This window comes from Cucurbitaria berberidis, assembly GCF_010015615.1.
Source record: "Cucurbitaria berberidis CBS 394.84 unplaced genomic scaffold K460scaffold_4, whole genome shotgun sequence".
In the NCBI taxonomy this organism is placed as follows: Eukaryota; Fungi; Ascomycota; class Dothideomycetes; order Pleosporales; family Cucurbitariaceae; genus Cucurbitaria; species Cucurbitaria berberidis.
Genome location: NW_024468938.1, coordinates 4,017,008 through 4,029,602, shown reverse-complemented (window position 1 = coordinate 4,029,602; position 12,595 = coordinate 4,017,008). Strand labels below are relative to the sequence as shown.

The window sequence follows — 12,595 nt, the reverse complement described above, 5'->3', positions numbered from 1 at the left end:
CGTGCGTGTATGTGTCGTCCAGGATGATCGGAAAACGTCCAAAGGGGATTCGTGATAGATGCGTATGTATGAGGTTGGTATACCCAAAAGCAGGGAATGCTCTTAGTAAGTAAACGCCTCTTCGATAAAGTCCACACAGCCCTCTGTCAACCACGGCCTCACGGCAGCGCGGACGTTATCCGCCATTCCTCCAGATGCGCAAACCGTGACGGCTACAGCGCCGACGCGATTCCGCACCTCCTCTTCGATCAGAGCGGCAGGCTGCGGACGGCCAGAGTACATCTTGACCGTCTCACTGCTCGACTCGACTCTGCCCTTTGGCCTGGAGATGAACAGCTTGATCCTTAGACACTGTTTGCGGCCCTTCATGCGGAGGACCTCGTCCATCCACGGCCGTACCCATTCCAAGCAGTCGCTAGACGGGACGGTCCAGATCAAGACGATTTTCTGCGTCGATGTTGTGCCATTGTTGAAGCCGCCGACAAGGTGCTTCATGTACATGACCTGGTGCGTGATGCCTACACCGCCGGCGAACAGGACAACAGTGCCGTAGGAATCCAGGCTGTGATGGCCGCCATAGGGACCTTCGATGAAGCCCCAAGTAGTAAAGGATTCGCTGGGCGATTTGCATGCGCGTTCGTACATTTTGCGCGTAAGACCTGTGCGGGCACGGACGACGAGGTTGATTTGTTTTGACTTCTGAGGCGCGCCGGGGAGGCTGAGCGAATCTCCCTCGAGAATGGGGAGCGTCATTTCTTTGGAGTCAGGGGTAAGCGTTGGGGCCCAGGCTACGGAGAAAGGATGCGAGGACCACAGGGACATGGCGGGCATCCAGATGTGTACGTGGCAGCCGGGTCGGGGTGTCCACTCGCGGACGAGATCGATGGTGATACGGACGGCCTCTCCAGGCATGGCTTCGACGGTGACGCTGGACTTCTTCTTGAGGCTGAAGCCGTAGTATAGAATTGAGAGGCCGCGGATAATCCACTCAGCGCCCCAGAAGAGGAAGATGAGATGCATCCACGGAATTTGGGGTAGCTTATGCATCTCGAGATGCTTGTACAGGCCAACCAAAGCGGCGATGGCGCACAGGCGATGGATATTGAGGAACGTCTCATAGAAAGCATGGCGGATGGGTGACCAGGCTTGGATGCCGATGAGCGTGAACGCAACGGTTCCGACCATTCCCCAGCCGTAGGAGCCCTCGGTGCGCAGGCCGTTGGCGATGGCGGTCCAACCAGCTCCGTGGCCAGTGTTGTACATCCAGGCGACGGTGTGGACGATGGACTCGAGGATAGTGATGCGAGCTGCCCAGCGATGGAACAGATTGAAGTCATCGTACGAGACCTGGAGGAGCGGGATCAGGGGGTTGTTGCGGAGGGCGAAGAGGACGGTCGGGATAAGGTTGAGTGCGGCTAGAGTTCCTGAGCGGCCTCGTAGAGCGGCGATGGTGGCCTTGTGATCGAGGACCTTGTATGGCAGCGCAACGCACCACGCGAAGTTCAAGCCCACGTAGGTGACGAGCATGATCGTGTGCCACCTTCCTGGCAGTGTGCCGTTGTCAATCGCATTGCTGATCTGGAACTGCGCATTGTGCTTCTTCTTCCACAGAGGTGCAGAAAGAAGATGGCGGTTCAACCAGGGCCACCAGCTGGTCCTGTTGGTCGCCCAATACGCCTGCCGCGTGGGGTTTCCCATTGTGGATAGATGGCGGTTGTGGCGCCACCACATGTGCGTTATCCGCAGACCTAGAAGAACAGCCGCGAGGCCGACTAATATGTATAGGAATGTGTCGACCCAGATGAAGTTTCCGACTTGGTCGACGCCCGTAAGGCCGAAGGAGTATTTGAGCTCATCGAATTTGGCGGCGTCCCAGCCGGAGAGGAAATGGCGAGGAGTGAGGTCAGGGATGGCGGCGTCGGTAGGTTGCTCTACCCTCCGGGGGTGGAGGAACGTCGACATGGTGTTGTATGTCTCGGTAGTTGTGTTTGGGTAGGTGTTGTTGCACAGATATCGTGAGCGACTTTGAGCTCACGAAGCAGCGATGCCCGTCGAAGTTGACGCAAGGGGTCGCGTTCGATGTGAATCCTATCAATTGCGTTCGGTGATGTGTATTATTGAAGTCGGGAAGGATAGCGCGAGGAGGTCGATAGGTAAACTTTATCCCAGGGTGCTTCTTGATCGGAATGCGAAAGCGAGCGTTGTTGACAGTGTGGGACAAAGGGATTGTTCGGGTCACCGATACATGACAATGTGATTGATTGATGAACAATGCTATTGTAGTGCCCAAGGTTGGCCTGAGATATGCACAGGGGAGTGGGAAGAGCACGGGTCGATTATGCACTGCACAATCGAGGGGCTGTGAAGGGAGGTAAGTCGATGACGCGCGGTCCAGTCCAGTGGAATTGGCAGGTTGTGCGAAGCTGCTATGTAGCGATGGGGAGAGTGAATGTGAACAGCGAGGGCGATCTTGATAGAGGCACTGTCAATAGGAACAAGTCTTGTCAGGGTCTAGTGGCGAAAAGAGGGCAATGGCGTGAGGAAACCGGCTCGAGCAAGTGGAAGCGAAGTGAATGTGGTATATGTGTGTACGGTGTTGCGGAAACGAGTGAACAACAGTTGGACGAGAAACGAGGGTGGCGAAACGTAAAGTCAGAGTGAAGACAGAGACGACGAGGGAAAGAGTGGATATGAAGTTCTCGCGAGAAGGTGAGCCAGCATAGCGGCCAGCATCTTCGAGGCGGATATGGCGGACGATTGGCCAGACGTGGTCGGACCAAACGAAACCCTGAAACGACACCAAGGATGCTGGAGCCACTCAGATTGCCGTGCCTGGATGCGCCTTGAAACGGAGCCTCAGCCCACCGTCTTTCGAGCGGCCAGGCCGTCCAACCGGACACGGCGGGACCGTCGCTGGCTTCTAGTCTCTGCCGAGTCCCATCGTTGTGTGAGGTCGCGATTCGCTGTGGTTGCATCGTGAAGACGAGACGATAGCTGACCAGCGCCAGGAGTGCACTCGAGAGAAGCCCAAACACACGCCCGTCCCTCTCTCTGTCTCTCTCTCTCTGTCTCTCACATGACCGACAATCTCACGATGATCTTACGACGCCGCTCTTATCGCTACTATAGGCACGCATAAAGCTCTCTTCCTGGGCCCCGCCACACCCGTGTCCGATAATTGCGCCTTCATATCTACGCCTCCAGGCCGCCGACCGCAAAATGACATACGTGGGTCAGCCTCCCGGCGCCTAGGCACCAAAAAAGGATAGCCAGGCGAGTCAAGCTCTCACCCATCTGTCTGTGCTGCTAAGACGGCCTCTTCCATGCCGCCGCCCCCTGACCGACGGTCGTGTTCCTGCATCTTGGTCCTGCTGCCGAGGCCAGCATCATCCTTCGTGCAGCCACGAGGCCCTCCTGGCGAATCTCCACTGTCTGTGCTGCCTGCGAACTGCGACTTGCGAGCGTTGCAAACTGTCTAGATGCTGTTGGGGGTCCATCTTGGAGTTTTCCCGCCTGTGAGGCGCTGAGAAAAGTCGGTTATCGGGTGAGTGAGGTCTGGGCCAGACGTTGGGAGTATACGAGCTTCCATGCACTTGCACTCGCTGCTCAGTGCTCACTGCTGCGCCACGCGACGAGCATCTCCCAAGAAAAGAACCTTGGACCCCCAAAGAACATGGTCAACCGGCTTGAGATAGAACTTGTCTGTTCGCAATAGACACCGTAGAACTAGGGGCTTGCCTCTCGTAGGACACAGCGCCTGCACCAGCACTCTTGACGCCAGCTTCACCTCGCACAACCCCACCACCTCGCACCAGACCTAGCGCCAAACCAAACCACAATCTCAACCTGCGCTTCTCCACCCCCTGCGTGTCACCATCGTCGAAATTTATCCTCCAGCGCGAAAAGAGCCTGGGAACCGGTTGACAGCGGCTCCCAAGACGCTTGGCCAACACGGCCAACCTTGCACCCTTAGATGAACTGCTAATTTCGACACACAAGACCAAGACGGCCGTTACCCGTTACCCGGGTTGGGAAAACATGCCCACTGTATTGAAACCCCTTGATCCTGACACCGACATGATAACAATATATTCCGTGGGGCGGTAAAGCTAATAAATAGCATCGTGTTATCAAGCCATCTCACACTATGCTCACGTTTCTACCGCACCGTCATGGCCGTAAAGGCTGTGTGGATCGCGTGTCGTACAAAGTGATAACAATAACGTTTCTGTTTCGCAAGCCCGCCCTTGGTTCTCGTTCATGCTAGCTCTACCAAACAACTCCTGGTCACACCGCCATGGCCCTCCTTCCAAACGATCCATCCACCCACCCGTCGGGCGTGACGCTTCTTCCAAACACCAAACATCCCACCCCCCACACAGACACGGCACCCGTGAAAACACAAAATGGTATAGTATCCACCACCAACACCTGTCCAAAAAAGCTTAATGAAACGCTTTTCTCATCTCGCTAATCTACATACAGCTAGTTGGCGGCTCCCAAGCCCTTACCAATACATGACACTCACTTCACATGAAACACCCCATCTCCACCACTACCATCTAGAGCCCTCCGAATCCCTCGTTCTTCACATTCCTTGACTCCTGCCCGGCCTACTACTACTACTACTGCGCGTGACGCTGCGGCTCTTGCCCAGCCAGACTCAACCCAGCCAGCGCGTCCTGCCGCCACGACTCGTCGGCGCTCTCGTCGTCGCTGGAATCTCGGTTCGCGACTCGGAGACCGCCTCCTGCCCTTCCGCTCCCGCTGTCATAGTAGGCACTATAATCGTTCGCACCAGCTTTTCCAGTGCCTCCACTTTGAGAGGGCAGAGTCCAGCGGTCTCCGCTGTTCTGTTGCTGTCTGGTATCGTGGTTGTCTGCGTACGACTCGTAGGGTGTGCTGTCGCTGTAAAACGTGCTTGCATGCGATGTGTCTGCTGTCCCCGGGCGCAGGATATCCGGTAGCGGTGCTTCTGAAGTAGCTACGCCGTACTGTTGTTCATGGTATGCGTTTTGGTACGTCCCAGGCTCGTTGTCTTCAAAGACGCCCGTCCGATCGATGGGTGAGTAGTCCATTGGCCCCTTTTGCTCCTGACGTTGTAGGAACGAATGCCTTGCATCCGTAGGAGTTCTGTCATTTATATCGTGCGTTTCCGTACCCAGTCCCGGTATGCTCTCTGGGTAGTACGAAGGTTGTTGGCCTGCTATCTCAGATGCCCCATGCTGTGGAGCATAATTCAACGCCTGCATAGGCTGTCCAGGCACCTCCTGCGCGCCCGTCTGCAACGCCAGATTGTTCATCGGCGCAGTCATCCCAAGTATACTGCCAGCCCCGAGGCTCCCTTTTAAGCTAGCCGGACCGCCGGACCCTCTCAGCATGCCACTCGCACTCATACTCAACCGACCTACTGGCTCCTCACTAATCATCATTCCCGCCACTCCCATACCATCTTGCTCACTATTCGGGTCCCGAATACTATACTGCGCAATCGTTCTCATCTTCCTCGTCACCCACCCGGCAAGAATCTTCCCTCTTTGCTTCTCACCGAGGCGGGAGCGGTGGAAATCTCCTTTGATCACAAAGGCAACAATGTCGATGACGAGCTGATGTTCGTTCAGGATGGCGTTTACGATTACCGGGACCATGGAGGCTAGGAAGTTGCGGCGGAAGATTTCCACCACGATAACGACAAGACCGCCGGCTTGGAAGACGGCACTGTGGGGTGTTAGTACTTTGGCAAACTAATATCACTCCTGGACGGGAGAAAAAAGTAACGTACCAGCCTCCTGGCACAATGTTCCGGTGACAGCGTTCGACAGACTGCTCAATGTCTATCGAGAAGTGATTGAGTCCATTGACTTCGAATGTGTCGCCGATGCTTCCCAAAACAAAGAGAACCTGCATGTCTACAGGGGCGCCATTGGGTCCAATGGGTCGTGTGACGTTGTGTAAGAATCCTAAATCTCCTGTCCGTACATACCGCACGTTCGGATCACCATCAATAGTCCTGCCATTGAATCTCTCTGCATCGAGGCGTTCTGTAGAGCCGTAGAAGCCATAGGCATTGGCTTCAGACTGCACCCATATCTCGCCGTATTCGCCGACGAGGCAAAGCTGGTTGGTCTCGGGGTTGACGATTGATATCTGTGTACTGACGGGCACCATGCCGGAGTCTTGGACTAATAACGCGTTCGATTCAATGTCTGGATCAACAGGCATGATGAGGCCACGTCGTAGAGCGTTCACGTCGAGGTGCAGCTCTATCGGCTCAATGCACATGTATGATCGAGAAGCGACCATAGGGTTGAGAACGTGTGAATAGACGGTGTTAATCGCCGTCCTGTCAAGGCTTGCCTGCGCAAAGTGCACACGAACTCTCTGGTCTGCAAAACTGTTAGTCTTCGCCATAAACACATTGGAACAGCTGCTACCTACAAACATCAACACGCGGCCGACCGTCAGTCGCAATCATAAGGTTCTTCAGCTCGTGCAGACCCATACTCTTACCAGCCCCACGCGCAATAGCATGGTCGAGCATCTGACTGGTCGCGTACGCATCCTTGATTTTGTACCTCGACAATGTCTGGAAAAGAATGTTGGGATTTTGCGCAAAGTCGACAGGTGACACGAGGTACGTGGGGGCAGCGAGAAAGATGCCCATAACGCAGGTGTGTATGAAGCCTAGTCCAATGGTACTTCGTACACATCCAAGAACCGGTCGTGTGCTCGTCATCTGGCATGTCTCCTTCTGGACTTTACAGAGCGCCATGATTTGGCTGTGTCCTAGTTGCACGGCAATACGTCGTTGATCTGGCGTCCAGTATGTCCAGACCAGGACTGGAAATCCAGACTGCACCCAAGCCGGCCTTATCGTTAACTTCAGGTCGCGACAGCCACTTGATTGTTTGGGTGGCTTTGTCGTGTTGTATGTGTGCGGTACATTGATCTTAAGAATAACTGCTGATTGTTTGATGTGCTGTGATACCTGCTTGACCTTCAACAGATGGTCTACGTCCGCGTTGACTAAGATGGCCTTGACCCTAAAGTCTGAAATGATATGGAGCAATGCGGGAGCATCCTCGTTCAATCTGTTCTGATCAATGGGGGCCATCGGAATCGCGACAGCTCCTAGAACAAAGCACGCATGAATCGCGTAGACAAAGTCTTCTGAATGTGTGTACATCAGGAGGAGGTGGTCGCCAGGCTGCACCTTGACCTTATTCTTGAGGTACATGGCAACACCTGCAACCTTATGGTCGAATTTCTTCCAGTTGACGCCTTTACCTTCCTTGCCCCTGCCATCGACGGTGCAGTAAGCAAGCTCCTCGGCCTGTCGCGAGACACGCCATTGCATGAGGTCATGGATGTTGGAGAACTGGTTGAGCGGCGTCGAGGTCCGATCGTCAATAACGACTTCCCGATGATCCACCCCTGAGTATTGCTTGTCTTGCAACATGAGGAATTGCTGACGAGCCATGGATGCCTCAAAAGACCACATCCCGCCAGCGGGATCGTCGCCCAAAGCAATATTCTGGACGGACCTTTCGACGCCAAACTTGACGTGAACACAGGGCAGGGAGCCATTGTCGAATTCTCTTCGGCAAAGCATGTTGCCGATTTCGCGTCTGCCGTTCTTTATCACCCGTGGAAGAGTATTCGGGGCGGTGATCATCACGCAGTATACTCGCAGATGATGTTCTTGGTACAGAATCTCCATGCAACGCTCAGATAGCGAGTCAAGGAACGGTATGTCAAGCTGTTGTGGTGGGCCGCCCGGATTTGTGGGAGCAGTCGACGCAGCCTGCGTCTCGATGAGAATAATGGGCAAGTACTCCCCGTTGACATAAGAGTCGAAAGATGAGCTACACCGCGTTAGAAATATCACTCGAGGGAAGCTATCACTTACCAATCGTAGATCTTAGGCACTGCTTTCATAATACTTGTTACGAGATGCTGCACGAAAAAGTAGCGATGTTCAGCTTCCAGTTGACCGTGCTCAACCCACTCCACTCGCTGTCTTATACGATCTTCATATAATCCGAGCACAAATATCTTTCCTTCTACTACACATCCAAGAAGCCCAGTACGGAGGAATTCAAGTTCGAGCAACTGGGGCGTCGGACTTCCTTCAACGAAGCGGTATGGCCGAGCATGAAATATGGTCTCGGTATGTTTCTGAAGTTGCCAAAACCCACCAGACAGCGAAGGTGAATCAACCCAGATCTCGCCAATAGAGTATGGAGAACAGAGCAAGTTTGTCTCCGGGTCTACAACAGCAAGCGTGGCATCTGGTATAGGATATCCAAAAGCGCCAACTCTCATAGTACCGGGCTCATTCGCACGCTTGCTTGCCTCTTCTCCAATTGCTAGTACCACAACATCGTTCATCTTCAGTGCCTCTTTGTCAAGAAGAATCTCAGTCAATTCAGCGTGCTTCTTCTGTTTCTTCTCTTTGGCATTGTTCGTGGTGCCCCCGCCAATGAGACTCGAATATCCGTTGGGCGCACTCGTGCCCTCAGGCAGACCCTCATCGTCCGATTCTTCTTGCACTATGCTCAAGGGACAGCCCATACGCTCTTCGCCACCGAGCCAGTCGCGAACCGAGATGATCATGCCGCCATGTTCAGGTAAGCATAACATGGGTGCAATTAGCTCCCGCGCCCGTGGGTTCCTCATCGGTCTGAACCACCTATCTCCAAGAATCTCGTGGAAGTCACAGTCGACAGTCAGCGTGTCGATGAGACAGATTTCCACAGACCCGAAATTCGGCTCTGCGTTCTTCTTAAAATTTCTTGTAGCCATAGGGTCTTGTTGGTAGTTGTAGGCAGCGCGTTTAAGTCCCGGATAGTCGGCTACTAGTATGTTGGCCTTGTGCTTGGTTATGAGATGTGCGTAAAGCCCAGGAGTCTCCATGGTCGGCGATTCTAGCCAGACTGTAGTGTGTCCACCATACACTGCAAACAAAACACTGAGAATGAGACCGGCGCTTTCACGGGGATCGAGATAGCTGAGAATAGTCTCGGTAGGGAGTTTTCGTGGCGCTGGTGCGAGGAATTTGCCAGTTGCGTCTCGTAGGTGGGCGGGAAGCGTGTCTGTTTTATCGCGTCCGTCTGGAATTGTACTGACCATGGCGCTGATGCAGGCCATTTGATGCATAATTGTTCGATGGCTGAGTACTACACCCCGCAGGTCGCCAGTTGGGGCGCGCGAGAACTCGATGTAAGCCACTTCCGGGACCTGTAGAGCTGGAGTATCGTCATGTTTCTTCGGGTGATAGCTTCCAAACTCGTTGGTCTTCCACCATTCGACTCCACTGGGCCATTTCAGACGATTCTGGCTGATGTCACGATGGAATGCCTTCAAATTGTTATCCGTAGTTAGGGCGAGATGGGCTTGGGTGGTGGTCAAAAGGAGAATGAGTTTTTGATAGTCGTCCACGCTATTGATTGGAACTGCAACAACGCCCGCGATGAAGCAGCCCATCAGCGCCACGACGAACTCGATGATTTCTGTGTCCCTGTATACCAATGCTACGCGATCGCCCCGGTAAAGGTTACTTTTATCCCTGATGACTTTTGCGACCTTTTCGGCACGGCTTGCAACCTTTTCCCACGTTATTGATGCCGTCTCTTTCCCCTTCGCGTCCAGTACCCAGAAAGCAGTACTCCGTGGCTGGGTGCGGCCGCGATGGCGCAGCACAGCGCCGATATTGTCGAACTTGGACATTCTGATGTTCGCATTGTGTGGATCGTATACGTCAAAGGGGAGGTCTCGTGGCTCTAGTGGCAGCATCGTGTCGACAACACCTGCGGGCAGATCATTGGGATTCATCATGGGAGGCGGTATCGCAGCGGTGGGAGAGAAGGCATCGCCAGTCGAGTATCGGTTTGGGCCGCCGTACGAATCCCGATGGTCGTGCATTTGTTGCCCCGTGAAATCAGAGAAGTAGCCCTGATTGACATCCAGCATCGTGCTCCGCCGGCTAATGTCCCCTCCCCCTGGCGATGCTTGTCCGTCAAAGCCCTGCTGAGTGTCCGGGTTGAAGGCGTAGTTGCCCATCATTGTCCCTTCTCGCGAATAACTGTATTCGGGTGTCTGTGGCCGCGGTATGAACGTCTCGCTACCCTGAGAGAGCTGTGAGGAGTTCCGTTGGAGCGAATTGGTCCGTATTCCCAACTGCTTCTCTTGAAAGCGCCCTACTTGGCTGGGCGGAAAAGCCTTGTATTGCGAAGCTCCTGCACTACTTGTAGACGAGCTAGGGTGATGCGAGGTAGCCATAGTACTCGGAGCTGAGCTCTCCATGTACGAGTCTGGTCGCGCGACCCCGACCTGCGGTGGCTGCTGCGGGCCAGACAGCGCGGCCAGTGATGCGGTGCGTGAGCCAGAGCCCTCGCTGTGGACTGAAGTCTGCTGCCGTAGCTCATTTTGCAATTGGGCTGCATATTCAGGTCCTAGGTACTGTGATAGTAATACGGTTCGACGTTTCTCATAACTGTGCGACTTGTTAGCCCACGCGGGGATGCGACTCTGGACATGATGGCGACAGCGGGCGGGAGGTGACGAGGACAGGAACCACGGACCCTTTCTTTGTGATGTCGCCCTCCTCCAGCTCATGGTCCAGCTCCTGCAGCCTTGCCTGCAGCTCAAGATTCGACTCGGCCATGGTGGCTTCCAAAACGGGGGTGCGGCGGTCAAGTGGAGCGAGTGGGCGTGGTGGCGGTCCGCGACATGTCAAAATTGAAGAATGCGAAGCGCGTCTGGCTCGAGAGTCCACCAGAGAAGATGCGCGCGTGAAGGGTGCGCTCAATCAATCGCACAGTTCCCTGGTGAATACGGGCGAGCGCACAGTGGCATCAATGCGCAGCGCAGCAAAGCAGGTCAGGTACGCGCAGACCAACCGTATGACGTTGTGTTGGATGGCGGCTCCTCCTCCTCCTTAGAGCGGATCCCTGGTCCTTCCTTCCCCGTTAGTCAGCTGTGGCTTCCCGTTCTGGCTGGCTGCCGCACCCATGTGGACTTGTCCTTATGCCTCGGCTCGAGGATGTGGATGCGTCGGGATGCGCGTTGCGACCGAGCCATGGGCCACAATTATTATCTACAATACTTTTCTCCTGGCGCATCTCCCTCCTACCAGTGATACTCACCTCCTTGTAGTATTATAACTGACGCGCCATGGCGACCCTTGTCCGCCCTCCGCCTATCGATCACTCGCTATCAAACATCGAGAATGTTCTCGACCTGACGCAATTGTCCGACATCGATCAAGACCTCTTCACAAATACAAGGCCGCTATGGCATCCGCCAGGTGCTCGAGGCATCTTTGGCGGTGCCGCCATCGCGCAGACGCTTAGTGCTGCTCAGAAGACGGTGGATAGCGACTTTACGGTTCACTCGATGCACTGCTACTTTGTACTTGCCGGCAACGCAGACATACCTCTAATCTACCATGTCGAGAGGGTCAGGTCGGGCAAGTCGTTTGCAACAAGGACTGTGCAGGCGCGACAACGGGGGAAGGTCATCTTTACAACCACCATGAGCTTCGTCCGACAGAATAGTGGAGGAGAGCAACAAGTGGAGCACGCATATCCAATGCAAGACGTGCCTGGACCTGTCGAGGACATGGACGATCTGGAAGTGAATGGCGGCCACAGTCCTTTCCAAAGCCAAAGGATGCCAATCGAGAATGGTGATTATTTGCACATGTCAGACCTGACGCATGTGAAAGCTGACCATTTGTAGATGATTCGGACCACGCTCACCTCAAGAAATGCAGACAGTGGGTGAAAGCACGCGGCAAGATATCGCCCGCGGGTGGTCATGAAGCGCATCTCTCTGCCATAGCCTACATGTCAGACAGCTATTTCATTGGCACCATCGCCCGAGCTCACAAGCTCTGGAGATATTCTACACAACGCAAGAGCAATGCCAAGTCAAGTATCGACGAGGATATGCTCAAGAAGCTTCTCGCTATGGACGATGCCGAATTGAGGCGCATGAAGTTTATGGATGAGGCAGATATTCAGCGTATCCAGAGGCTAAAGAAGGGCGAGGACATCACGCAGGATGCCACGCCAGAGATTGGCATGATGGTCAGTCTGGACCATACAATATACTTCCACAATCCTCGTAACTTTAGAGCCGACGAGTGGATCTTCACGGAGATGGAAACGCCATGGTCTGGTGATGGCCGCGGACTTGTATTCCAGAGGATGTACACACAAGACGGAACTTTGATTGCGACTTGTGTACAAGAAGTGAGTTACCTGAGCCTCACTAAGCCTGCATTTACTGACTTGATGTAGGGTGTCGTGCGTTTGCGGCAAACTGAGAGCAAGCTGTAGATAATAAGACAAATTTTGTATTCGATTCTGTATTCGATTCTGTATTCGATTCTGTATTTTCGGTCTCCGGCTAGTATCTCTCTGAGGCCTTCTTCTAGTTCAGTACAATAGCGTTTGCGATTTGAACATTTTCTGCGCAAAGAGCACACATTTTTAGACAACTATTCAGAAAAATTAATTGCTTTTCTACCACGTTGCTATCTTGTGATTGCCAAATGTCATACATAGCGGGATGATTCGACATATTCTAC

General features: G+C 53.9%; 3 protein-coding genes across 3 annotated transcripts; 1 reads left to right on the top strand and 2 right to left on the bottom strand.

The window, feature by feature from the left end:
* Positions 1-102: 102 nt before the first annotated feature.
* Positions 103-1,962, bottom strand: K460DRAFT_288294 (uncharacterized protein; the record flags this gene model as incomplete). Its single annotated transcript, XM_040929036.1, has 1 exon — positions 103-1,962. One exon carries the CDS (start codon positions 1,960-1,962, stop codon positions 103-105), a length of 1,860 nt encoding a protein of 619 aa, XP_040786713.1.
* Positions 1,963-4,203: 2,241 nt separating this feature from the next.
* Positions 4,204-10,903, bottom strand: K460DRAFT_317366 (acetyl-CoA synthetase-like protein). The gene is made up of 5 exons (XM_040930353.1): positions 10,584-10,903; positions 7,910-10,495; positions 6,439-7,865; positions 5,783-6,386; positions 4,204-5,718 (listed from the first exon to the last, which is right to left on the bottom strand). The coding sequence occupies exons 1-5, from the start codon at positions 10,664-10,666 to the stop codon at positions 4,626-4,628; spliced, it is 5,793 nt and encodes a 1,930-aa protein (XP_040786712.1). The 5' UTR covers positions 10,667-10,903; the 3' UTR covers positions 4,204-4,625.
* Positions 10,904-11,037: 134 nt separating this feature from the next.
* On the top strand, positions 11,038-12,534 carry K460DRAFT_419100 (Thioesterase/thiol ester dehydrase-isomerase). The gene is made up of 3 exons (XM_040937982.1): positions 11,038-11,689; positions 11,743-12,257; positions 12,306-12,534. Exons 1-3 carry the CDS (start codon positions 11,176-11,178, stop codon positions 12,342-12,344), a joined length of 1,068 nt encoding a protein of 355 aa, XP_040786711.1. The 5' UTR covers positions 11,038-11,175; the 3' UTR covers positions 12,345-12,534.
* Positions 12,535-12,595: the final 61 nt, after the last annotated feature.